At 45.2% G+C, this 27,511-nt stretch overlaps 1 protein-coding gene and 1 pseudogene across 1 annotated transcript; one reads left to right on the top strand and one right to left on the bottom strand.

Annotated features, from left to right (window-relative positions):
- Window positions 1–833: 833 nt before the first annotated feature.
- On the bottom strand, window positions 834–1,021 carry LOC115656976 (annotated as a pseudogene).
- Window positions 1,022–2,500: 1,479 nt separating this feature from the next.
- HDAC3 (histone deacetylase 3) lies at window positions 2,501–23,886 on the top strand. The gene is made up of 15 exons (XM_030571955.1): window positions 2,501–2,606; window positions 6,111–6,193; window positions 11,483–11,625; window positions 13,365–13,446; window positions 13,840–13,896; window positions 13,992–14,047; window positions 16,059–16,192; window positions 16,504–16,584; window positions 16,667–16,740; window positions 16,984–17,048; window positions 17,473–17,562; window positions 17,746–17,804; window positions 20,593–20,672; window positions 22,113–22,270; window positions 22,593–23,886. The coding sequence occupies exons 1-15, from the start codon at window positions 2,552–2,554 to the stop codon at window positions 22,660–22,662; spliced, it is 1,287 nt and encodes a 428-aa protein (XP_030427815.1). The 5' UTR covers window positions 2,501–2,551; the 3' UTR covers window positions 22,663–23,886.
- Window positions 23,887–27,511: the final 3,625 nt, after the last annotated feature.

Genomic DNA, 27,511 nt, shown 5'->3' with positions numbered 1-27,511 from the left:
TGGTTATTAGCCAAAATGGTCAGGGATGCAACCCTCTTCTCTTCATGTCCCTAAACCTCTGACTGCCAGAAGCTGGGATTGAACAACATAGGATGGATCGCTTGATAATTTTCCTGTTCTGAAGCCCCTAGCACCAGCCACTGTCAGAAGACAGGATACTGGGCTAGATGGACCTTTGGTCTGACCCAGTATGGCCATTCTTATATAAGAACCTATGTGTCTCCACCTTTTGTGGTCTTGCCTGTTTCCATACTGCATACCATCAAGGGAGCTGAGAACATTAGCCTATCCTGACATACATAAGAAGGAAAGGATTGTGGGCAAATTTTGTCAGTGCATTGCTAAATCTTGGGCCTTGGCTACACTGGCGCTTTACAGCACTGCAACTTTCTCACTCAGGGGTTTTAAAAAAACACCCCCGAGGACAGCAATTTACAGCGCTGTAATGCGCCAGTGTAAACAGTGCCCCAGCGCTGGGATTGCGGCTCTCAGCGCTGTAAGCTAATCCCCACGGGGAGGTGGAGTACCTGCAGCGCTGGGAGAGCTCTCTCGGCGCTGACCACACTTGCACTTCAAAGCGCTACTGTGGGAGCGCTGTAAGTGTAGCCATACCCTTGGTTAGCTCCTCTTCAGAAAGGCAGGTACTTGAAACTGATTCTTAAATTCATGAGACAGCAGCTGAATCATTAGTTTGTTGTAGAGCTGTCAGATTTCTTCTTTCAGACAGTCCCTTCTGTTGAGAGAAGAATTCCCTGGGCTTCTGCAACCATTGCAAAATCTGCCCTTTGAATATGTACTAACAGCCATATGGGACTTGTGCAGTGTACAGAACCTCATTATCAGCAAGTTTGATGTATGAGATGCAAAGATCTTCCCATTCACTTTCAAAGATGCCCTCAAAGGCTGGAGTGAATGATAACTAATAAAAGTTAGTATTGAAGCTTTAGGAAAAGTTTTCAACTAGCAATAATCACACCTCAGATTAACTTCATTGGCTATGATTCTACCACTACGCAAAGGTATATCTTTATTTAGGAAGTTTTAGCAGGCTTGCACATACTATCCATGTAAATATCAGAGACTATAAAATAAACATTACAGGAGTGACCTTACTTATAGTGAAACATTATACAGTAACATTACTGGTGTTCTATTTAACAGGGTGTTACCATGTTAGAGAAAATATTTTTAATGGATTTTTAATTGCTATGTCAAGGGGTGAGTCTCAGATTTTTACAATATGTTTTCTCTTTGATTCAACTAGTTTTGAAGTGGATAATCTCTCTTTGGGGCTCTGGGTCTGGCCTTTTCTTGTGCTGAGACTGCTCCCTTTCTCTTTCAGGGAAGGAATCTGATCCTGCTTTAGTGCCTTTCCTGCCCTCAGACATAGGGAGAGAGGGATTTCCAAGTCTTCAATGCTTCCGTTTTTATTTTTAACAATTGCTGTGGCCCTCCCATTATCAGACTTCCCACTGTCCTAACCCTCAACAGTTTGTAGAGTCCTGCAAATCTGTGGCTATCCACTTTATATTCACAGACCGTGTCTGGGGATCAGCTGTGGATACACATTTTGTATCTGCGCAGGTTTCGAACAGTTTGGATATGGGCCATAGGAGTTGGTTTTGAGTGACACTGCTGACAGACACTTTCCGCCTCTACATCCCGCAGGGTAACCAGCTGTCTCGATTTTACAGGGGCAGTCCCAATTTGGGGGGCTTTTTCTTCAATAGGCTCCTATTAAAACCCCCCGCCCCGGTTTTTCGAACCTGCCGTCTGGTCATCCTATGCATCCACTGGCATTTCCTGGCTATGGCGTGGGAGAGCCGAGGGCTGCATTGGCAATGTTAGTTTTTACTCTGCGTCCGCTCTGCTCTTGGGGTGGCCTTGGCACTGCGCGTCTCTGGTCCCTGGGAAAGAGCTCGACCTTGCTCACCCGCGGGCTGCTGCTGAGCTTCCGGAGCCGGGCCGATGGCCCCGGTACCGCCTTAAGGCTTCTCCGCGCTTTTCAGCGAGACGCTAAGGCGGCCTGGGGGACGCCGCGGCCTCTGCACGCCTCGGGAGGGCCGCCGGCCGGCGAAGGCAGAGCTGAATCCCGGGCTCCCGCTCGCAACTGCCCCAAGGCGCCTCGTCGGGAACAGCGCTCCCGGCAGCCCGTCCCGGGGTCAGCGCGGCCGCAGCAAAAGGGCAGGCTCGGGCTCCGGCTCCCCAGCCCCCGAGGACGGGGGCGCGCCACGCTGTGCCGGGGACGATGCCGGCCGCGCCGGTCGCTCCCAGGGGCTGTAAAGAGCTGTTAGGGCACGAGCTCCCCGAGACTGCTCTGTGACGACAGCCGCGTCACACCCGCCGTAGCTGCGCGCGCAAAATCGTTGGTTGCAGCAGGGGGAGGATGAGACCGCTTGCGGCTCTGCGGGCCCCGCCCCTGTAATTCCGCGCGGGGCGGGGCGGGCTCGTCCGAGCTCTCGGCGTTGGGGGCGGGACTCGGCGCGCGGCGCGCTGATGTCACGGGTTGTGGGCGGAGCGGGTAGGCGGCGGGTCCTGGCGGCGGCGCGCTATGGCTAAGACAGTGGCCTATTTCTATGACCCGGACGTGGGCAACTTCCATTACGGTGAGAGGCGCGGCGCCCGCGGGCCTGAGGCAGGCGGCGGCCCCGTCCTTCGCCCTGGGCGGGGGCAGGGAGCGGGCCCTGGGCGGGTGGGGAGCCGGGGGCAGGGAGCGGGCCGTGTGGTTGGTGGAGGCCGTGGAGCGGGCCCTGGGCGGGTGGGGAGCCGGGGGCAGGGAGCGGGCCGTGTGGTTGGTGGGGAACCGGGGGCAGGGAGCGGGCCGTGTGGTTGGTGGAGGCCAGGGAGCGGGCCCTGGGCGGGTGGGGAACTGGGCAGCAGGGAGTATTGCTCTGTGGAGCTACAACAGACCCTTTCTGCGTTTCACTTGCACCCAGAATCATCTCGGAACATTGAGGGCTTTAACATAACCCCTTTTCAGGGAAGCTGCTACACTTCTTAGTTAAAGGGTTGGAGGGGGCAGGCTCTTTCCCTCTGCAGCTTTTCTCCTTGGCCACATGCAGGTTGCCACACACAAGCTTAGGAACGCTTCCTTCTTGGGTTTCAGTTAAGTCCAGAACCAGCTCTGGAACAACTGAAATATCCTCAACCATCATAGGCCAACAGGTACCTTCTGTCTGCTCCACAAAGGACTGGAGGTACATTTTCTTTCATTAGGCACAGTGCTGTTTTCAACAGATAAACTGTTGCCTACCACAAACAGTGGCTCATCACTTTTACCTGGTTCAGGCTCACTTTTACAAACTTCACTTGCCAGCAATCCATCACCCACCAGAAATCTACACTTACCTTCCTTGGTTAGGGCTTCAAAGTGACCATCAAGTTCAATTTGCTCAAAAAAAAAGTTTTCCTGAGCTGCTGTCTGCACTTCCTCTAATTCTAGTGCCACTTCTGGGATATTAGACACACCTTCAGAAATTTCTTCACTATATAAACTGCTTTTCTGACTGGACAAACACAATTTTCCACAATCCCAAGGCTAGAGAGAGACACTTCCTTGTTATAGCATACCTGGTAAAATACATGGAACTACCTAGAGTCAAACACCCCCTCTTCAAAAATCTCCCCGTTAGTTACAAATAATACAGAGGATTTACATTCATACTTTTTCTGGGACTAGGTTATGACATTACTCTGATTAAACATAGTTACCACATCACTGTTAAACAACATACCAACATTCTTATAAACTGAACAGATTCTGTCTCCATCATTGCTGTAGAGAGGAGCTGGGCTTCCAAGCTAACACAGTTCCTGCTGTTCTATCATTATTTTGATTTGGAGTTTAAGTCTGATAACTTGGGTCTCCGCTTGCAGCAGTTCCATTCACCTCCTGTGAGATTCTCTGGCTCTCTCCTCAGCTTCTTTTTCCAGCTGGGCCAAGGTTTGCTTCTCTTGCATCCAAAGTTCTGCCATTTCTCTCTCATGCTGAAAATGCTGGCTGTCTCTCAGGGCTTATAGTTTTGATTGTGGATCATTCATTGTGACTAACTTTAACACTTTCAGTATCAAAATTTTAAAATTTGTAATAGAATGAGGTTCTGATCCAAAACTCAAATGATCTGGTTCTGTGGATCTTGCCAAGACTATGCCAATGTGACCCTGGGGCAGCCCTCATTGGAAATGCCAGGGTCAGGGCAGGCTGCAAAAGGGAGAGCAGATACTCCCAAGACTGGTGGGTAACACTGAAGTTAAACTCTCCAACCAGTCACAGTCTGTGCTTCTGATCCACCACACCGCTTATCAAGAAGCGAAAAAAAAAATCCCACAGCCCCATTTATTGCATTCCAGTTCTCTGGCTCCCAGTCAGCACCTAGATCCAGTACAGTGAGAAGTTATTTTAAAACTACTCACATACACAAAATGTTCTTCGGACCCCAAAGGGTCAGCCGCATTACTAGGTCGGTATAGGTTTGGATCTTACCCGAAATACCATGCAGACAGCCAGTCCTTTAGTGTCTAAACAGGGGTGGGCAAAGTTTTTGGCATGAGGGCCACATCTAGGTATGGAAATTGTATGGCATGCCATGAATGCTTATGAAATTGGGGTTGGGGTGGAGGACGAGATGTGGGCTCTGGCTGGGTGTGCAGGCTCTGGAGTAGGGCCAGAAATGAGGAGTTTGGCGTGAGAGAGAGGGCTCCAGGCAGGGGGTTGGGATGTGGTGGGGGTGAGGATTCTAGCTGGGGGAGTGTGCTGCCCCATCCATAAGCGCTGTCCTTGCAGCTCCCATTGGCCGGGAACTGAGGCCAATAGGAGGGGCGGGGGCAGTGTGTGGAGGCTCCTGGCTGCCCCCTACGCGTAGGAGCTGGAGGGGGAATGTGCTGCTGCTTCCAGGAGCTGCAGGAGCTCGAGGGCCAGATTAAATCATCTGATGGGTTGGATGTGTCCTGTGGATCGCAGTTTGCGCATCCCTGGTCTAAAACTAAAGGTTTATTATAAAGAAAAAAGAAAGACCAAGAAGAGAGATGTTAAATGGTAAAACAGTCACATACATTCAAAGACTTCAAAGTCCATATATAAGGTTCCTAGCTGTGTTGGTGAGTTTGTTGGCTTGAAAGGCCCTTTGGAATACATCTACAGCTTGGATAGGTCATTCAGTCCTTTGTTCAGAGCTTCAGTTTGTAGCAAAGTTCCTACAGAGGTAAAAAGCAGGACTGAAGACCAAATGGAGAAGACGGAGCTGCCTTCTTATAGTCTTTTGCCATATGGCTTGTGCTTCCTTGGTTTCAAACAGGAACTGCCCACCCCATGGCTAGGAAACTTTTTTTGTCCATAGGCATGCCCAGCCATTCCTTGCTGAGTCCTCTGTCTTCTCTCAATGGATCGGCAGTATAACTGGTGGTCCTTAATGGGCCATCAAGCGGGCTACGCAGTGTTGATGCCAAACTGTCTGGGGGCTCACCCAGAAGTATAGCACAAGTTTGAAATACAGACATACATACATATCTATAAATCGTAATACAAAGATGGTACGAACACACAAATGAGATTATCATATCTGGCAAATTACAACTTTTGCAGATATCTTACATGGCACGTCTGGCATAACTCATTGCAGTTTTACAATATTAATATTCATAATGTTCTGAAGTGTCCCCCAGATTCCATACAGCATCACAATGGTCCACTGGGTAGGGAGGGTAGAGGGCAGGGGGAGCTGGCCCTGTGTGTGGGGAGGGGAGAGGGCAGGGTGGGAGAGGGCAAGGGGAGCTGGCCCTGTGTATGGGAGGGTGGGAGTGGGAGAAGGCAGGGGGAGATGGTCACATGAGGGTGGGAGAAGGCAGGGAGAGATGGTCCTATGTGTGGGGAGGGGAGATGGCGGGGGGAGCTGGTACTGTGTGGAGGGAGGGGAGATGGCAGGGGGAGCTGGTACTGTGTATGGGCAGTGGGTGAGAGAGGGCAAGGGGAGCTGACCCTGTGTGTGGAGAGGGTGGGAGTGGGAGAAGACAGGGGGAGGTGGTCCTGTTTGTGGGGCAGGGAGAGGTGGGGCGGGGGGAGTGGTGTGTCTGTCTATTAATCCACTTTGTGTGCTGTGTTCTTTTCTTTCCAGGAGCAGGACATCCCATGAAACCTCATCGCTTGGCACTGACCCACAGTCTGGTGCTTCACTATGGGCTCTACAAGAAGATGATCGTAAGCATCGCTTATCTGATGATGCTGAGACTCCCGTCTCAGGGGAGCATTGTCTGTGGCCTGTAAAGCCCTGCATATGCTGCAAACATAACCATGTTAAAATATGGTTATAAAATATATTTGTCTGAGCTATGTTATATTATGGCTTATTCTTGTCTGTGTACACAACAGTCATGTAACTATATTAGGATAGAACATGGTTCTCTATCTACCAGGGATGCTTTAAGCCAGTGGTTCTCAACCTTTCCAGACTACTATACTCCTTTCAGGAGTCTGATTTGTCTTGCGTACTCCAAGTTTCACTTAACTTAAAACTACTTGCTTATAAAATGAGACATAAAAATACAGAAGTGTCACAGCACACTATTACTGCAAAATTTGCTTTTTTTCTCTTTTCGCCAAATAATTACAAAATATATCAATTGGAATATAACTATTGTAGTTACATTTCAGTGTGATACTTGAGCCTCTTTTTCACTTGTGAGCCTTGTAATTCTGGTAGGCAGTGAAATGACAGCAAGATTTAGGTTTTTCTTCACATTAAGTGTATTCCTATTCTTTGTCTTGGTGGCAGTCATAGCAGAAAATGAGACTGCACAAAGATATGTTGATTCAAAAGATAACAGAACACCCAAAGCATGGTTCCCAAGGTTAATGTACTCTTTCTGTACTAAACATCAGAACTAGGTTAGTGTGGAGTCATTAAACTTCATTTGCAGACCATGGTCTGAAGAGAACTCAAGAAGATTTTCTTGCTGCCTGGCAGACACGCTACTGCTGCTAACATCTGATAAAATGAATGGGTTTCTTATCCAGTTGAGTTGAGCTGAGTTGGGGAATGAGTTGAACGTTGGGGAAATAATTTTGCTCTGCTCAGTTTCCCCTGTTCAGACCTCATGAAGCATTGGAAAACAGATAAAGTCTGTGTCTTGACATTTGGACTTCCAGAATTTAGTTTTCTTGATATAAGCTTTTGCTTTAACAATCTGAATCTCTATGATAGCAGACATGGCCTTTCATGGATAAATTTAGATCACTCAGCTTGCAAAATATATCTGTGAGATAGGCAAGTTGAGCTAACCACAGAATGTTGTCAGACACAGAAGCAAGAGGGAATTAATGATCAGAAAAAAACATGTTAACTTCTGTGCATAATTCAAACCATCTGTCAAGTCCTTTCCTTCTTGAAAGCCAGTGAACCTCTGTGTGAAGCAACAGTTACTGATGTTCTGACCTCATCTCTTTGCAAAGAATGAAAAACAGGTGAGCATTGAGTGGCTTGGACTTGTAAAGTTGACGTTTTGACAAACTTGTTTAAAACTTTATGGAGCTCAGAACTCCTCTTTTTTGAAGCAAGTTCTCTCAGTGCATCAGTTGTAAGGAAGGACTTTCTTTCTTGATCCTAACTTGATCCTAACAAGCCTGTTCACTCTCTTGGTCATTGCAGTGGCCCCATCAGTGCAGACAAATTTGCATAAATTCCAACTCATATTGTATTTTTTAAAAAAAGTCAATTAGTTTAAAAATGTCCTCTTCAGTAGAGTTTGCCCTTATACTTTTTCAAAACAGTATGTGCTTGTTGATAGTGGTTTCAGGGTAGCAAACATTCTCTGACACACAATGTCATTTGATAAGGGCACTTTCTGGAGAGTATCACCTGCTTTTTTAATTAAGCATGTTTTCTGCAGGCACCGCAGGCACCACAGTCACAGGCAGAATAAGATCTTTGATTTTGCTACAACAAAGGAAGCAGCATAGAAATAGAAATAACTGAAGTTTTTCATTTTAAGCTGACAAGTCTGGAACTCACAAAACTTTCTCTGAATGGCAGTCGTAGCTCCAGCTATAATATGAGTTTAGGTAAGGCACCTCTGTCCCTTACCTAAAGTACTATCATCTTATAATGATAACTTAGACATAGCCTAGCTTCTTCAGATGCTCCTACATGTTCCTGGGTTTTTGCGTATCTCAGTTTGGATTTTACTTTGCACCTCTAAGAGTCTTTTTTTTTTTTTTTTTTTTTTTTTTTTAAATCCTGTCTGGTCCTTTGTTCTGCAGGAGGCTTATTTCTGTGTTAGTGGGCTTTAGCTCCTCTCCTGGTTAAATCAGTCCCACAGGCCCTGAGTTATTGGAGCTAATAGTTCTGGTGTTCTGGAACAACTCAAGTGAAAACTGATAGGAACTATTTTGAGCCATTGCCTCCTTCTTGCCTGATCCATCCTAGTAAGTTTCCTAGTGAAAAGTGCTTAAACCAGAATATTCATATAGAAAATACCATTCGTTATCCAAGCCAACATACAGTTATTGCAAATTATTACAAGGCGCATCGGATTTGTCACAATATACCATCTGGCTTCAGAAATATATACTCTGCAACATGAGTGGGTCATATGGATTAAATAATATGTCCACAGCCAAAGATGGTGAACCACGTAAGTGTAGGGAAAACTCCAAAAGTACATGAGTTCAGATGTGGATTTCAAGATACCTGTTTGAAACTGTGAGGTAATTGTTTTTATAAATAGCAACCAGCCATGCTAGAAGGATACTTGTTGGTCTCCATTGGTACCTTTCACAGAAGAGCTACTGATTGTGAAGAATAGCTTACTGTATATACTTGTTCATAAGCCTAATTTTTTTAGTAAAAAAGGGAAGGATCAGGGAAGGAGGTCGGCTTATGAATGGGTATAGAGAGGGAGAGGTGGGACACAGCCCCTGCCCCCCAACAGAGGGGGCAAGGAGAGACAGCAGAGCCAGAAGGGAAGAGGCGGGGCCAGAGTGTCTCCACTTCTGGCCACGCTGCTCTCCCCCGAGCCTCCAAAGTGGCCGCAGCTCCGGGACTGGCAGGCTGTAGCCACACCGCCCACCCCGCCAGCCGGAGCAGGCTGCGGCTGTGATGGCCCAACCCAACCTGCTGGAGCAAGCTGCAGCCATGCCACCCACCCAGACCAGAGACAACCTCACCTGGCCCGCCCCAGCTAAGGTAGGAAGAGATGGGATGGGGAGAGTGTGGGGGGGTGTCCCAGGCTAGGAGTGGGGTCATGTGGGAGGTGGTCACGGGTTATTCCCCTGACCACCAGCTTCTCCCCCCTGGGCTGAGAGACTTTGTTTACTTAGGTTTACCTCCGTGCCTGTGAATGCTCGAAGTAAACAAACTGTCTCAGCCCACCAGTGGCTTATCCTGATGGCCTGGGAGCCAGAGTTTGCCAACCCCTGAATTATAGGGTCAGCTCATGAATAGGTCATAAAAAATTTCCATTTTTACTTATCCATCTTGTGGGGGCGAGGCGGCTTACACCGAACCGGCTTATAATCAAGTATATGTGGTATTCTTAACCGTGAATTCCCAAACTTCCAATGTTTGGGTTTTTTAAATATAAATTGTTTAACTTCCTGGCTCTCTAATCTTTCTTTTTAAAATAATGTTCTTTCAGGTTAAAAGTTTGATACTTTATTATTCTTAAAGCCAGTTTAACAAACTTTTTTTGTGGGTATTTGCCAGTAGTGCTCTGTAGTTGCATGTTTCCATAGATTACCAGAATAATCGTAACAGTATAATTATACCCATATAGCTATAGCGGTATAACTCCCTGTGAGGACACTCTTATTCCAGAATAACCGTGTCCACACAGGGAGTTATACCGCTATAGTTATATGAATACATTTCCCCATGGACACAATCTGCAAGCTTTCTCCAACTTTTTCAAAAAGCAAAACTTTCTTAATTTTGTTAAAAGTATACATTTTAATTAGAGACATTAATCAGAACCTTAAGTTTTGCCTTTCTTTATCTCAGAGCAGCTTAATTTACTCTCATACATATATGTTAGGGAGTTTATTCCTTCACTGTCTTACTTCCCTGGTCCTTCTCGCATGAACAGAGAGCAACAGTACCCGAAATCCAAAGGCGCAAACAATTCGATGTTTATTGGGGTGAACTTCCAGCAAGCATGATTCCAGTTTCCTTCCTTAGTGTCCCCCTTCTCAGCTTTGACACTACAGAGCCTTGCCTGTGTCCCTGTTCCTGTTCCCATCCCCTCTTCCCATTTTCCCTTTTAGCAAAACATGATCTCAGTTCCCCCATTCATGATCTCAGTTCCCATTTCCCGCCCCCCCGAATGACTGCAGACTATATAGTAAAACCTGCGTTTTGCTTAGCTATTCCTTAACCAATCATTTTACTGAAATTTAACTAACCAATCCTAACATATTGTAACATGGTTATTTAACCAATTATATCCCACCACCTTAATTGGTTTACACCCAACAATTTAATTATACAGTAGCAGGGCCGACGCTTCCATTTAGGCGACCTAGGCAATCGCCTAGGGTGCCAGGATTATTGGGGGGCGGCAGGCGGCTCTGGTTGACCAGTCGCAGGCATGCCTGCGGAGGGTCCGCTGGTCCCGTGGCGCCGGTGGACCTCCCGCAGGCACGCCTGCGGCAGCTCCACCGGAGTCACGGGAGCAGCGTGCCGGGCGACGAAATGGCCTTGCGCCTAGAGCACTAAAAACACTGGCGCTGGTCCTGTACAGTAGACTGAAACCATTACAGAACCAAACAGAGACCATGCAAATAAACATACAAAACAATACAGAAGTGAGGATTTCACAACTACATTTATACAGACATATCCAGCTGTGTCTATTGATAAGTGAGTTCTCGCCAGACAGGATGCAATCTTCTAGGCTCTGGAGGTGACAGGAATATCAGGACAGGACTGTATTCCTAACAGCCCAATAGCACCTTATTTCAGTGTGACTAGTTTGGAATGTGAGGATGTGACCATACACTTCCCAGCTTATGGCTGCCTGACTACATCTTAGCTGAAGGCCTTAGCCTGTCACAGTAAAAGAAGGCCATTACACAGACAGTGATTTTGATTTTCTCTTTTATACCTCTATAACTAGCTAAGTGATAAGAATACACCTAAATTCTTAAAGTATAGGTCTTTGCAGACAGGCCTGAATATCTGTATCCTAACGATATATAGTATTCTTGATTGTTAACTTACTTAAAAGTGTACTTTAATATGAAAAAAATGCAATGTTGGCAAATTCATATTGTTGTGGACACCATCTCTTGAATCAGTCCCTACTTTTCGGATCACTTTTTATTTAAAATTTGCATGACATTTGCTCAACTATGTGCTCAGTTTAACATTTTTAGACTGACACAGTGATTTGGGGTATTTGTCTATTTGGAGTTAATTTAGTGGTGAGATTTGTGGTAGCCAAGGTAAACCTAACTCTGAGCAGGAAATAACTGTTGTGTGTCCTTGTCTTTGAGGTTTTTAAACCATACCAGGCATCCCAGCACGATATGTGTCGCTTCCACTCAGAGGATTATATAGACTTCCTGCAGAGAGTGAGTCCCAACAACATGCAAGGATTCACAAAGAGCCTCAATGCCTTCAATGTGGGTGATGACTGGTGAGTATCTAGCACCTAGCAGGTGAACGGGAAGCACAAGAGTTACAGTAGATTGTTTGGTGTGGTATGGGTGCATCATAATGGTTCCAATACAGTGTGGTATAAATTTTACATTTTTAACTTAAAAAGCCCTACAGTCTACTGGAGCCATCAAGATGTTGCAAACAACTTGTTGAGTAACTGCTGTTGCTGTAAATCTTCTTCCTCTCCCTCCTCTTTTTAATCTCTTCGAGTTTCAGTTGTTAGGTCTGAATCTAGATGGTAAACTCAATGCTAGGGACTGTAACTTAACTTGGTTTTGTGAGGCTCCTAGCTCTTGAAAACTCAGGCAGAGATTTTCAAAGGTGGCTAATTTTGGTTGCCTCAGTTTTTTGGGTGCCAAACTTGAGACAACTTAAAGGTTCTGACTTTCAGAAAGTGCAGATAAACTCTGAAAATCGGTGTCTCAAATTTTGCACCCCAAATCGCTATTCAATTTTGAAAATCTTGACCTCAAGCAATAAATAATAGGATAACAATACAGTCTCTATATACTAGTATTCCCACTAATAAGTGAGGACAGGATGAGAAGTGATGAGATTTAGCTGTGGGAGGCAGAAGCTGCTATCCTTGCCTTTCCATAGTCTCCTTTTCTCCAAACTGAACAAGCTCAGTGTTCTTAAATACACAGTCTGCTGGGAGTTTCAGTTATTTGCAGGACTACAAAGTGCTGTAGACACAGGTCAGGCTGCCACCTACTTTAGGGTGAGCTTATCTGTCATTCTTGTCAACCATTGGTGACGATATAACACGTTTTTCATACACCTCCCTGGCCTGCACTCCTGTGGCGGTGGTATTTGCTTTCTCCCTCAGCCAATCCTCTCATTGGGTTAATTTGACTGTAGTTCTGCTTTTGTGAAAACAGTGTGGTCAGGTACAAGCTCTGGGGCCTGTTAACAAGTGAAACACATGGAAGCAACAGATTTGAGGTTTATATTTTATTTCTGGTAGATTGTGTGCGCACATTGATATGTTATGACTTGCCCTTGTTAATGTGTGCATGCTGTGAGTCACTGAGAATGAGTAAAGGAGTTCTTCTGCCGTAGCAAGCCTGCTGTCTAGAGGGGGATTGCATGATGGAGATGAGACATACTTTGCTACTCTGAGCAAGAGCATTGTGCATCCCTGGATACAATTTATTGCTCACAACAGTCTATTCAGTAGGTAGATGAATGGCTGGGGAGCATCTTCAAACTAACAGATTACAACACCATGGGAATATGGTGTGTGAATAGATGTCTTGGACAGCCAAGTTCCCTGTTGTTGTTATTTTGTTGTGAAGTCCTGCCCTCTCCCTTACATAGGATGCCTTGTATCTTCTCTGTCCAGGACCTGTCCCCAAATATGCATTAGCATGGTAGAAGGCAGGGTTTAGTCTGTATGTTTCCCATTCTCCAGATCTGGAGTATATGGTGAACAAGATTGTTCCAGATTAACTTGAAAGTTTCTTTTAATTATTATCAAATCCACCAAGTTCTCCATAGTGTTTGCAAAGGATAGTGTAATGTTGCCTAGTGATATGTAGTCTGTAGTGAACAGGGTCAGAATGACCCTGAATTAACATTTCTCTAGCAGAGACTGCATTTTGATATTATTTGTCTAATGGTCACTGAGAGTTTTGTTTTGGTCTTAATCCTGGAGACGTGTATCTGAAGTCGGGAGGTTCTGTTCTGTTTGAATGTTGTGTTCTCTTTTTGCAGCCCAGTGTTCCCGGGCCTTTTTGAATTTTGCTCTCGCTATACTGGGGCCTCACTGCAGGGAGCAACGCAACTGAACAACAAGGTAACTCTGAGCTGATATGCTTGTCCTCTTTGAACACTGACATGCCAACTGTCTGCTGTGGGGGATGGAGTTCCTAAAATAATCTATGCTACATATACTTATTGTAAAAACACCAACTCGGTGTCACCTGTCTGTTAATTTGTGAGGGAATCTCTTGGATTTCCCCCTGCCCCCACTCTGATTGATTGCAAACACTGATTTAGTACAGCTTAAGTAGCTTGACTGGATGACAGGTAGCAGGGCATCTGAAGGGACTGGATGGGTGGGGAGAAAGGGGCAAAAATAATAATTGTGAGCCACAATGTGGGGGCAGGGCTAATGTCCATACTGACATGCAGTTGGACTTGGGGTTGTTGCTCTTATCTTTGAGCTAATCTGCTCTTCCTTTCTTAGATCTGTGATATTGCAATAAACTGGGCTGGAGGCCTGCATCATGCCAAGAAGTTTGAGGTAATGACACAAGACTAAGTATTTCTGTCTCTCACTCAAAGTTGGGCTCATTGCTGCTTTTCTTTTGACTCCATTTTATTTTCTTTGCACTGCAGGCTTCTGGGTTTTGTTACGTCAATGACATAGTTATCGGCATTCTGGAGCTGCTCAAGTAAGGACTCGGTGTGAGTGCAGCTGTGATACTGTTCTGGATTAGAAGTGATGCTCTGGGAGGGTAATGCTGTGAGAGATACCCTGTGTGATGTGGTTGTAGTATGGACACTGCCCTTCTCCACATCATAAATAGGATCCCCTCTACTGATAGAGGATTCTTCCCTTCTTGTTCTCCTTAATTTCAGTTGTGCCTTAGACATAGCTGATCATTGGCTGCCCTGGACAGTCTCTGTTTCAGGTGTCTCCTATAGCCTAACATCTGTTCAGGCGTGTCCCTGGCATGATTCTGTTCTTATGTCTCCAGCCTCTATCTCTACTGGTAGCTTCGCTTCTCTGCCAAGACCCTGCCATTGCAGAGTCTGAAACACTCAGTTCTTTACTTACTGTCCTCTTCTCATCCTCAGAAGCAGGAATAGGTCTCGGTTAAGGCAGAGGACTGAGAATAAGGGTATCTGGTGGTAGCTTTGTTGATTGTTTTCTCAGTTTACCATCTGTGAAATATTTTTCTGCTTCACAGGGCCCTTTTGAGGCTTACTGTGTGTATAGTTCTTGCCATTGTTAAGCCCTTTGTGATAAATGCAAAGTGTTGCGCGTTGGAAGGTAAAATTTGAACTACATGTGAATCTTTCTGGATTCTAAATTTAACTGTATTGGCTCAGGAAAGGGATCTGGGTATCACTGGAGACAGCATAATGGGGACCTCCACTTTGGTCAAAAAAATTCAATTGTGGTACAAAAAAAGTCTAAACTCATAAGGAATAGGATGGAGACTTATAGAAAGGCATTCTAATATTTTCTAGATTAATCAAGGTTTGCCGCCTCTAAATGTTACTGCAGTAGTAGTCACCTCATCTCAAACAGGGTGTTGGCTCTGGTTAGGGTTATGTCCCCTCTCTCTTTAACATTAGTTAACATTTAAAGTGGGGACATGTAAGTTTTTTGATGCTTTAAATGACCTCTCCTTATCTGACCTCTGCCTGACAGACCTAGTAAATTTATTGCCCAGTAATTTCAACTCTCCTGCATTCCCCTGAATGTCCACTTGGCAAGAGGACACTTCTCAAGCCCAGCTGCATTTCCTTTCTCTCCCCTGCATTCAGACCTCTGTTCTCAGTAACTTTGGCTTCATCCTTCACTCAGCTTTCCTTTTTCCACATTCCCTGTCTCTGCAGTGCTGCCTGTTGCCATCTAGGCAACAATGCCCCTGGGCACTATGTCCTTCTGCCCACCGTGGCTGAGATCCATGTTCATGCCTCCATCTAAATGACTGCACTTCATTCCCCTGACCTCCTTAAGTCCTGGCTCTCCAGACTTCAGCACTGGAGAGTGATGATGCCAGCGCTGTGGCACATACAGGGAAGAACAGCTGCTTCCATCTTCAAATTACTTTACTCCCCATTCATTTCAGGAGCATTTAAAAATTGCTCTAATTGTTAAAGATTAACTAGATTGTAAGTTCTTCAGGGCAAAGACTTTTGTACATAAAGTGCTTTTCAAACTTCTCTGACTGTACAAGTCAGTCAATTCATGGACTTGCACTACCCAGCCTCATCGCTGGTTCCTCTCACTTTGCGTGTTCAGCAGTGGCATCCTTCCTGACCCTTTGCATAATCTTTCTCCTGCCAATGCAAGAACCTTCTCTGCAGCCTTTGCGGTCTGAACAGGCCTATTGCATCTCTCTCTTTCATGTGCTTTCCATCGTGTCTCTAGTCTGCTTTTAAAACCTGTTGTTCCTTGTTCATGCCTCTTAATATAACAGACAAGAATATTTTAAGGTACTGTTTGTATGGAAGATACTCTATACAAACATTACCTTGTGGGCTTATGACAGAGATATTCTCCAGAGACCCTAGAGGGGGACCAGGTGGGCTTGCTGAGCCAGAAGGCCTTTGACATATTACAGGCTTGTTTTATGGAGGTTAGTTTTTAGGAAGTCATAGCAGAGTGGTTGCTGTAGTTGGGATGGCACCAGTGGACTGTAATGCGCCTTTGTCTCCTGTTTCTGGCAGGTATCACCCACGTGTTCTCTACATTGACATTGATATTCATCACGGAGATGGTGTTCAGGAGGCCTTTTACTTGACAGACCGTGTCATGACAGTATCTTTTCACAAATATGGGAACTACTTCTTCCCTGGTACAGGTACAGAATCTCCACTGCCCCAGTGAAGTGCAGATTTCAGGCCCCGATCACTGCTGTTCCATGGTAGTGTGAGGTTCTGGGGCTCTGGTTTCAGAGAGGAATGACTGAAGAAAGGAGTTCTGGAGAGTGGGGAGAGGCTGAGTGAAGGATAGGATCCCGTGGTAGTTTGCAGAGTAGGTGGAAAGGCTCTCCATGCCATGGTTGGGTCCCTTGGCAGAAGTCTTGATTTGCTGTTGTCTGTACTGCCCACACCTATGAAGTTTCAGAGCTGATCCTTGTGTGCTGTGACTCTGCCTCCTTTCCTCTGCCAGGTGACATGTACGAGGTTGGGGCAGAGAGTGGCCGCTATTATTGCCTCAATGTGCCACTGCGGGATGGCATTGATGACCAAAGTAAGTGGAATGCTTTCCCTGAGCCCCAATGACCCTGTTTGCCCTCTTGAGCCATGATGACAATCTGTCTTTGTCTCTAAAGGTTATAAACACCTCTTCCAGCCAGTCATTAACCAGGTGGTGGACTACTACCAGCCCACATGCATAGTGCTACAGGTAGGAGAGCAGGTCTGTGTGCATCTGTTGCAGAGGGAATGCATAGGAGGTATGCACTCTCCAGTATGTGCATCTGTGGCTCCCTGGGGAAATATGGACAGGTGGGTGCTGGCTCGCTGGAATGCTGCTTGTGGTTCTGTGGTAGGTGGATATATCTGTGGGATGCTGATGACTTATTAGGATGTGCATCCGGAGAATAATGCTTCTTAGCTAGGACTCAGCTGTTCTCTTTCTCTTCCCTAGTGCGGTGCTGACTCCCTGGGTTGTGACCGTCTGGGTTGCTTTAACCTCAGTATAAGAGGACATGGGTAAGTTTAGCAAGGGTGTGGATGGAACATTTAAAGGACCATCATTGCAGTCAGTGAAAGAATCCATTGCGTCCTTCAGTGTGAGACTTGAGCTCAACGAGAGCAATCTAGTTCCCTGTGGGTTAGGAGGCTCTCCTCAGAAGAGCTAATAAGGGGCAAGATTCTGCAGAAGCAGACTAGATTTGGGTTCTTGCAACATTTCTTCTGGCAGTGCTCTGCCAGAATGCATGAACACAGAGCTCTGATTTCTCTCAAGCCATGAGAACAGCTCCCATCGGGGGAAGGTTTGGGTTTCACTGATGGGAGCCCTGAACTCTGTGTATCATACAGTTAGGTATGTTACTGGGTTGAGCATGGTGCTGCATTGATGAGCTTAGATCAGCTGCTAACAGTCACAGGTTTCCCTTCTGTTTTGGGTTTTTAGGGAGTGTGTGGAGTATGTAAAGAGTTTCAACATCCCCCTTCTGGTGCTGGGAGGAGGTGGCTATACTGTTCGTAATGTGGCACGATGCTGGTGAGTCTTTCACATGCTTGCTGGAGGATGTCCTATTTGTTGCAGATGGCGTGAGGGTTATCAACGCTTGTGCTCCTTTGGGCCTTTATGCAGCTGTAACTGGCATTGAGTTTCAGGCTGACTGCCGGTAATGGGGGAAAAGTCGATCTTTTCTGGACTGAGTAGAATGTTCTGTGTTTTTAGGACCTATGAAACGTCGCTGCTTGTGGATGAAGCAATTAGTGAGGAACTCCCATACAGTGGTGAGTTAGTGTCATCTTGTTACAGATTACTATGTTGTGCCAATATTTAAATAGGGTAAGTGGGATGACCTGGGTAAGTATAGGCCCCTGTCAGTCTGACATCTCTCCCGGAGAAGAAATTAGAGCAGCTGATATGGGACTATTTTAATAAAGAATTAAAGAAAGATATTATAATTAATGGCGATCAACATAGGTTTATGCAAAATAGATCCTGTGAAACTAACATAATTTGTTGGTTTTTTTAACGAGATTACAATTTGATAAAGGTAACTTGGTAATGCACAACATTTTGATTAGAACAGTGTTATTCAGTCCTCTGAGTCAGGAGCCAAATTAACAATCAGCATTGCCTAAAGGAGCCACTGTCCGTCCGTCCCCCCCTCAATATTTCCACATTTAAATATGAATTGATAATACTATCGTAAATGAAATAATGAACTCACATGACTGTGGCTCTTTTGGGTAATGCTGATTGCTAATTTGGCTCCTGAACCAGAGGCCTGAATATCACTGTTCTAATCATACATATATATAATTTCTTACATCAAAATGACTGATCAAGAATTGTATCAATTAAAATTGATTGATAACATAGTAAAAGCATCCTGCTTGGTTAATAACTTAGATTGGTTAATAATTAAATCACACAGCGTTTTAATGTACTGCAAAAAGCCGCAGGAGACATATTAAAGAGCCCACTTGCAACTTGTGAGCCTCAGTCTGAGTATCATTGGATTGGAAAGATATAAAATCAATGTAAGATACATTAAATGGAATAAAAGCTGGCTAACTGACAGGTCTCAATTATAAATGGGGAATCATCATTGAATGAATGTGTTTCCAGTGGGGTCCCACAGGAATCTGTTCTATGCTATTTTATTATTTTTATCAATGACTTGGGGGAAAAAAACATAAAATCATCAATGAGAAATTTTGGAGATGACACACACAAATTGGGGGAGTGGTAGATAATGAAAAGGATGAGGTCACTGTTACAGAGTGCTCTGGATTGCGTAGAAAGCTGGGTGCAAGCAAGCATGCATTTTAATATGACTAAATGTAAATGTATGCATCTAAAACAAAGAACGTAGACCATATTTTCAGGATGAGGGACTCTATCCTGGGAAGCAGTGACTGGAAAAGATTTGAGGGTCGTGGGGGATAATCAACTGAACATGAGCTCCCAGTGTGATGCTGTGACCAAAATGATTAATGTGAATATTGGATGCCTAAACAGGGGAATCTTGAATAATTGTAAATTATTTTATCTCTGTATTTGGCACTGGTGTAATGACTGCTGGAATCCTGTATACAGCTTTAGTGTTCACAATTCAAGAAGGAGGTTGATAAATTGGAGAGAGTTCTGAGAAGAGCCACAAGAACGACTAAAAGGATTAGAAGACCTGCCTTATAGTGACAGAGTCTGGGCTGTTCTACACTGGGGGGGTATCGACCTAAGATACGCAACTTCAGCTACGTGAATAGCATAGCTGAAGTCGAAGTATCTTAGATCAATTTACCTCAAGTCCTCACGGCGTGGGATCAATGTCCGCGGCTCCCCCGTCGACTCCGCTACCGCTGCTCGCTCCGGTGGAGTTCCGGAGTCAACAGGAGCGCGTTTGGGGATCGATATGTCACGTCTCATCTAGACACGATATATCGATCGCTACCCGCCAATACAGTGGGTAGTCTGGACGTACCCTCAGAGCTCAGTCTATTTATCTTAACAAAGAGAAGGTTAATGGATGACTTGATTACAGTCTAAGTACCTGCAGGTTATGTTCAGATATTTGATAATGGGCTCTTCAGTCTAGCAGTGAAAGGTATAACACCATCCAGTGGCTGGAAGTTGAAATGAGACAAATTCAGATTGGAAATAAGGTATAATTTTTTAACAGTGAAAGTAATTAATCATTAGAACAATTTGCCAGATTTATGGTTGATTCTACATCACTGGCAAGTTATATATCAAGATTGAATGTTTTTCTAAAAGAGCTGCTTTAGGAATTATTTTAGGAAAGTCTCTGACCTGTGTTGTTATACAGCAGGTCAGATTAGTTCAGTGGTTCTCAAACTTGTACTGGTGACCCCATTCACATAGCAAGCCACTGAGTGTAAACCCCCCACCCCCTTCTAAATTAAAACCACTTTTTAATATATTTAACACTATTTGAAATGTTGGAGGCAAAGTGGAGTTTGGGATGGAGGCTGACAGCTCACGAACCCCCATGTAATAACCTCATGACCCCCTCAGAAGTCCCAACCCCCAGTCTGAGAACCCCTGGACTAGTTGATCACAATGGTTCCTTTTAGCCTTGGAATAAATAAATGTGAATTTCAACATTCTTTTCATAAATTTAGCTAATGTGCTTCTATGTTCTAATGCTTCAGGGACTTTAGCTGGATTCCACACCTACGTTAATTAATGTTAACCAGAGTGGGGCCAAAGCAGTAGTATCTTCTGATCCTAACCCAGGTGTTCCTGTTCTTTCTTGCTTCCTACTGTACACATCCCCCATCTGTGGTGGGGCTCACTGGACAGACATATCTGCATTACAGTCTTGTGTTCTAAATTCTTTACACAATGTTCCTGTTGCGTTCTCTTTTCTTTCTGACAGCGTACTCCTCATGATGATGGAGTTGGCTCTCACTGTGCTCTTGATGGTATGGTGACAGCTAGCATGTTGTAGGGTAGGCTGTTCCCATCTCTGCAGAACAGTGTTTCAGAAAAACTAGTTTCAAACTCCCCTTGCCCCTGTTCTTTAACTCTTTACTGGTTCCCTTGCAGAATACTTCGAGTACTTTGCTCCAGACTTTACCCTCCACCCAGATGTCAGTACAAGAATTGAGAACCAGAACACTAGACAGGTGAGTGGCTCTGGCTTTGTCCTGGACATGCTACTCTGCATCAGCTAACATATCCATGTGATGTAGTCTGAAAAGAAAAGGTCTGTGCTTGATGCTAGATCCTGTGAAACCAGGTGGAGTTCAGCCAGCAGCTCACCCAGGAAAAACTTGTCAGGGCAGGGCAACAAGAGGCTTTCCTGGTCATCCCAGTGTTGGACAACATGCTTTCTTCTTTGCAGCCACAGGTGCCGGCTTCTAATTTACCCTGCCTTTTCCCACCCCTGCTCCATCCTCGCCCCACCTCTTCCCTTCCTCCTTCTGCCCCTCCCCTGATCGTGCCCCGTCCCCACTTCTCCCCTGCCTTTCCAGCGCCTCCTGCACGCCCAACTGTTCTGGAGTTGTTGGAGGAGTTGATTGGTGGGGGCCGCTGGTAGGAGGGAAACTTGCTGCTGGTGGGTGCTAAGCACCCATCAGTTTTTCTCCGTGGAGTGGGCACCTATGTTTGCAACCTCACAGCATCTTTGAGATGTAGGGAGCTCTCCAAAGATATTTCATATTTGAGAAACTTGAAGGTCCTCTTACAATTTCCTTTCCACTTCTGAAGCACCTGCCCTGAGTCTTAGGCTTGGTCTTATGTCAGACTTATGTCGATATAACTAGGTCATTCAGCAATGCAGTTACACTGACCTAACTCCCAGTGTAGACTAGCGCTGATTGACAGGAGAAGTCTCCCATTGACATAGCTACTGCTTCTCAGGGCTGTGGATAACCCCTATGGCAGTGGCTCTTAACCTTTCCAGACTACTGTACTCCTTTCATGAGTCATGATTTGTCTTGTGTACCTCAAGTTTCACCTCATTTAAACTACTTGCTTATTACAGAACTCAAAATCAGATACAAAAATGCAGAAGTGTCACAGCACATTCTTACTGAAAAAATGTTTACTTTCTCATTTTACCATATAATTATAAACTAAATCAATTGGAATATAAATATTGTACTTACATTTTAGTGTATAGTATATAGAGCAATATAAACAAGTCATTGAAATTTTAGTTTGCACTGACTTCAGCAATGCATTTTATGTAGTCTGTTGTAAAACTAGGCAAATATCCTGATGAGTTGATATGTACCCCTTGGAAGACCTCTGGAAACCCCTAGGGGTGCACGTACTTCTGGTTGAGAACTACTGACCTACAGCAATGGGAGAAGCCCTCCTGTTGGTGTAGATAGTTTCTTTGCTGAAGCACTACAGCGGCACAGCTGCATCCTTTTAAGTGTAGACAAACCCTCAGTGCCTATGTTGAGTATGTTATGCTCTATGCTACAGTTTAAAGCCATTTGCATTGATGGTATTTGCATGGCCTTAGGGCATGCATGGTGCAGGCAGGTGTTAATGCCATTAATCTATATGTCTCTTCAGTCTAGCTAAGCTGATCTGCTCCTTCTGTTCCTAACCAGTACTTGGATCAAATCAGACAGACAATATCTGAGAATCTGAAAATGCTGAACCACGCTCCCAGTGTCCAGATCCATGATGTTCCTTCTGACCTGCTCAGTTATGACCGTGCAGACGAACCTGATCCAGAGGAGAGAGGCTCTGAGGAGAACTACAACAGGTACTTGGCCTCCTGTTCTCCTTGTTCTGATGAGCTGGGAAAGGGGCTCCTCTCTCCTGTTCACCCCATCCCAGTGAGGGGAGATATGATGGGGACTGTCCACATCCCAGAGTAGATATTGCATCCCTTTTGATTCCAGAGAAACTTCTCTACTAGCACATGGTTACATGCCTCAGAGGTCATATCCCATGTCTGCTAAGTGAGATGTGTCCCTCCCTCCCCTTTCTAGCAACGTGTTCTCATGCATGTGTCCAGACAAGCTCTGCTCTTCTGAAAATGCTGGAAAAGGCTGCCTGTCCTTATGTTCTTGTCTGTCTTTCAGGCCTGAGGCTTCTAATGAGTTCTATGATGGTGACCACGATAATGATAAAGAAAGTGATGTCGAGATCTGAGGGCTGAGTTGTTGGACTCTGAACTGTGGGGCAGTCCGTATTAAGACATTGGTACTTGGTGGAGATGACTGGGATACACATGAGCCAGTAAAAGGTCTCTTTTTGGACCTCCCCTATATATTTGATGCATGTGGCAGTAGGAGCAGCATTGCTGGGGCAGGCTGGCTACCTGTGGAGGCACAGAGCAGTGAAGCCTGTTCCTTACCCTCTCCAATCCATCAGGGCTCTGACTCTCATCAGTAGGACAAATGGAAATTCATGTGATACTTGGATCCACACCATTGCCTCTGTGCTGCTGCCATACAAGCAGTTTGAGAGCCCAGTCTGCATGGCTTCACCAGCTCCTCTCAGTACAGCTCAGGCTCCAGCTAGAGAGATGGGAGTCAGTGCTGCAGTGCAGAATCTCCCTGTCCCCTTCATCAGCACCACTCAATGTGTCCTTGTCCCTCTGCTCAGGCAAAAGTCCACTGAAACCTGCAGTGAGGTACACTTCCTGCCAGCTTTTCCAGCCATCCGAAGTTCCTGTGTTTGAAGAAATCCAGTAAAGAGGCAAGACCAGTTCTGGGGTTGAGACTGGGGGAAAGGATGAGACTGGGCAGTTCTGGGTCCAACCTGGTGGAGCAGGGAGGGGAGAACGTATTCAGAGTGTAGCCTTTGTCTTACTCTGGAGTAGCTTCATTCTGTATCAGCTAACAAGAACCACAGCTATTTGCCATATTTGGTTGTGTCTCAAACTCATTATCTAGATCTTTCCCTGGGGCTCAAATTACTTTGGAGCTGAGGGTGTAGGGGTTGGTTGCAGGGGTTTGTACTGTACCTGGTGGGGGGAAATCCCACTTCCGTTGTAACCTCCAGACACCTTTCCCTCCCCTAGCCCAGGCTCTTTTACAGATCCTTAGAGAATTCGGGGTGAATCGCATACCCTGAGTGGAAGGCCTTTCCCCTCACTGACAACCCAGAAGAATTCATTCTGTTCTGTGGTGCGGGAAGTGGCGCCTTTAGCTGAAAAGATTAACTTTTCTACCCCTACCACGGTGTAGAGACCTTTCTCTTAGGGACCCCTCAATCCCGAACACTGTCTGATCCTGGGGGCTCGTGCTGTCTGTGTTTGGAGAATTTTGTCTTAGCTGGGGAGATGGAATGGGCATAAGCCTCCTGCTCTCTGTTCTTTTCTGTTTGTTTTACCAATGTTTTTAAACAATAAACAAGATGGTATTTTTCTTATGTGATTTGTTGTTTTGTCTGTTGAAAAGCTCATGCATCGTTTGCTTCTGTGATGCTTCTGAGGGAAAGCACCATAGGCTTCTAGCTAGTGCCCTCTGTTCAGATGAACAGACCACCTTGCAGGGAGCAACAAGCCTTTGCTCTTAAGGGCATGTTTGGAGAAGGCATTTACAATTAATGGTCCTTTCTAGTCACAAACCTCCTTGAGTCTCTCTGCTCCTTGCTATGTGTTCCACCCTTATTTCCCTAACCCTAGCACCCAGTGCTGAATTCCCCATTACTGAATCTCTAGCTGTCCTCCACGACTGCCCCCTAGCCAAAGTGATTGGGCCCCTCTCAATTTTTTTGAGTCATATTTGTTAGCTAAAATATGTTATCAGCTTTTATTTACCAGATAAGCTCTCACTAGCCAGAGTCGTTAGTTGTTTCTCCTCATGTCTGTGGAGCAGTCTGCTAATAAAACTTCCTGGATCATGTTTTCCTTTCCACCTTTTGCCACTGCAGATACAGGAATGTTAACCAGAGGCACAGAGCTTGGGATGTGAGGGCCTGAGACAACTGGCAACTTGACCTGAGCTGTTAGAGTGAACATGCTAAAAGGAATGTGCGTGTCATTAATGCAACTCATAGCCTAAAGATGCAGAATAATGAGGGATGTAAAGGCTGATGCTTACCAGTGAGTCACAGCTGTGCACAGTGGGCATTAATACAAAATGTGTCAAGGAGCAGCACACCCAGAGAAATCTCTGCCTCTGACACTTGAGTTTTATTTGTAACCTTTCTGCCTCCAACTGGATAGGCACATACCTGATCAGACCATTTGGTGCAGCTAGTGTAGCATTCTTCAGCTAAGAAACCCAGTGCTTTACAAATGTAGGTAACTGTCCCCTTTTCAGAGCTGGGTTAATAAAGGAACCAAGAGGTGAAGTGCCTGACCTGAAATCACACATTGAGTCAATGTCAGAGCCTGAACAGAACCCAGAATTTTTGACTGCTGATCCCATTCTGCTCTCCTAGTCCACCTCACAGGATCAAAGAGTTACTCCACCCAATGTGGTGTTCTTACCTCTGGCTGTATTGGACCATTTGTCAAGAGAGTTTAGTGTCCCGTCTTTGGCACTGGCCAGTACTTGCTGCTTCAGAGGACTATAATACCTCCCTGGAGGTTATTCTGTACTGTAGGTGATGGTGAAATTCATTCCTGACCCTTACAGCCAATCTGCGTATTCACTGCCACAGGACATGGTGATTACTCTTATAATTAACTTACCTTGGAAATCTACAGCCATTTCTTACAGTCAAAATTATTCCCCTTATAGAATTTGATTATTTGCTCTTGTGCAGCAGTGAATTCTGCAGTTTGTATGCTCCTGTTTCATTGAGTACCTTACTGTCTTTTCATTTATGGAATAAAGTGAGGTGAGGGGGTTGATTCACTTCACTGTATTTTCAGTTCCTTTCCTCATACTCCAGACAGAAACATAACCTACTTTTTACTGACCACCACATGGTGCAGATCACAGGCACAGACTGGGCTACTTCAGGCATTCTTGCTTCTCCAGAATGCAAACTGTGTATCCACTGCTGGGTTTTGAACTGATGCAATGATTTCGGAGGACAGTGCCTGGTTCTACACTTCTAAAGTCTCTCATTTGAAAGGCAAGACTATCTTCTCATTGAATTGTGTTCTTGAGTTGATCTTGCCTGTCATATCAGCAACTCAGCACTAAGCCCAATTTGCTAATGAGGCAAATATATGTATTTAATAAAGGGCCATCCCAAACACTGAGGCCCTAATAGGTAACTGATTTAAATAAGTGATGCAATGTAATCATAGGGCTTTGGTCTGAAATACAGGATGGGGCCAAGGTCTGGTAACTACTGAAAGTAAATGAAGACTGACAATTATTTTAGGAAATGCTTTAGGACAAACAATTTGTAAAACAATTACAATTTATAATGTACTTAGCTTTCTGATATATATAGAGACTGAGTAAATGCATTAAATCCCTGTCTTATCTATCTTAGGGTTTTGCAATACTGCCCCTTCACATGTGAACTCCTTCCATGCAGAATAAATTAATAGCGAAGTCTCTAAGGGAATTCTTGTCATCTCTGGCTCTTTTCCCTTTTTAGTTATAGAAAGCTCTGTTTAAGGTAGATGGGATAATTTTGAGGGTAGTGGGGTGTGGTAGCTGATGATGCAAATGTCATTCTTGTTATGCTGGAAAAACTATCAGTTTTTGAAAAGATGATAAAACCGTGAATTCATCTAATCTCTTCTGGAAGTTTGTTCCAGAACCATATCCCTTGGACTTTAGAATGCTGTCCCCAGATATTTCTCACTTTATTCTGGGCTTTATGATCTGCATTGCCCCAGAGAAGCATGCTATCTTGAGGGTTAGTAGATTAAAATGAGGTCTACAATGTACCTTGGAACTGATCAGTTATTGCTTTGAGGATTAGGACCAAAGCCTTAAACTGAATTGGAAGTAGACTGGAAGATAGTGGAGGGACTGGAGCGTGGACTTGATGTGTTCATAGAAGCCTGAACCATAGAGAAGGCAGACAGCCGCATTCTATATCAGTTGGAGCCTTTGCATTGTTTTTAAAATCAACTTCAGATGCAGTGAATTACGGTAATCTGGTGCGGAGGTGACAAATGCATGGATCATTGTAGCCAGGTCCTCACCCAGGAGGAAGGGGTGATGTTTCCTAGCAAGCTGGAGGTGAAAGAAGGGGGGTTATTTAGTAACTGAAAACTTAGGCCTTGTCTACACTACCAAGTTTTATCACCAAAACTGCCTTTTGTCGACCAAACAGTGAGTGCGTAATGCTGCAATGCAACTTTTGTTGGGAAAAATGTCTGGTTTTGGCCACTAAATACATCCACCCCAGTGAGAAACTTGCATCTTTTTCCTCTTTATTTTTCTCAGTAAAATGCCAGTGTAGACACCATGCTTGATTTCATCACTTTAACTGGCCTCCAGGAGGTGTCCCACAATTCTGATCCTGACCGCTCTGGTCAGCAGTTTAAACCACATTCAGCAGTGGAGTTCAAACAACCATCTGCCCCTCCCCCTTAGAAACCCGGGAATTTTTAAAATTCCATTTCCTGCTGGCTCGGAGTGGAAAGGTCTCATTGCATCTTCCCAGGTGAGCATGGAGGGTTATCACACCAAATGCTCTCCCGCTTGGACCGCTGCAGAGCTCTCCCCTCAGTATATGGGAAGAGCAGGCTGTGAAGTCCCAGCTGCACTTGAGTCATAGGAATTGGGATACCTACAGGCACATTTCTCAAGGCTTGTGCAAAAAGGGCTATGATCAGGACACACTTCAGTGCAGAGCAAAAATAAAGTAGCTGAGGCAGGCGTGCCATAAGGCGAGGAAGGCAAACCATTGCTCCGGTGCTTCCTCTAAAACCTGCCGGTTCTAGAAGGAGTTGGACACTATCCTTGGTGGCGACCCAACCTCTACTGCCAAGAGCCCTGTGGATACTTCAGAGGGCACGGAGGCGGCAGAAATAGGCTCTAACCCAGAAGACTGAGTTACTGATAAAGAGGTGGAGTTAGATGAGGATGTGCAGCTCCTGGTGGGGCAGGCAGCCAAGAACTGCTCTCCACTC

Source organism: Gopherus evgoodei, chromosome 8 (assembly GCF_007399415.2).
Source record: "Gopherus evgoodei ecotype Sinaloan lineage chromosome 8, rGopEvg1_v1.p, whole genome shotgun sequence".
In the NCBI taxonomy this organism is placed as follows: Eukaryota; Metazoa; Chordata; order Testudines; family Testudinidae; genus Gopherus; species Gopherus evgoodei.
This window is presented reverse-complemented; position numbering and strand designations above follow the sequence as displayed.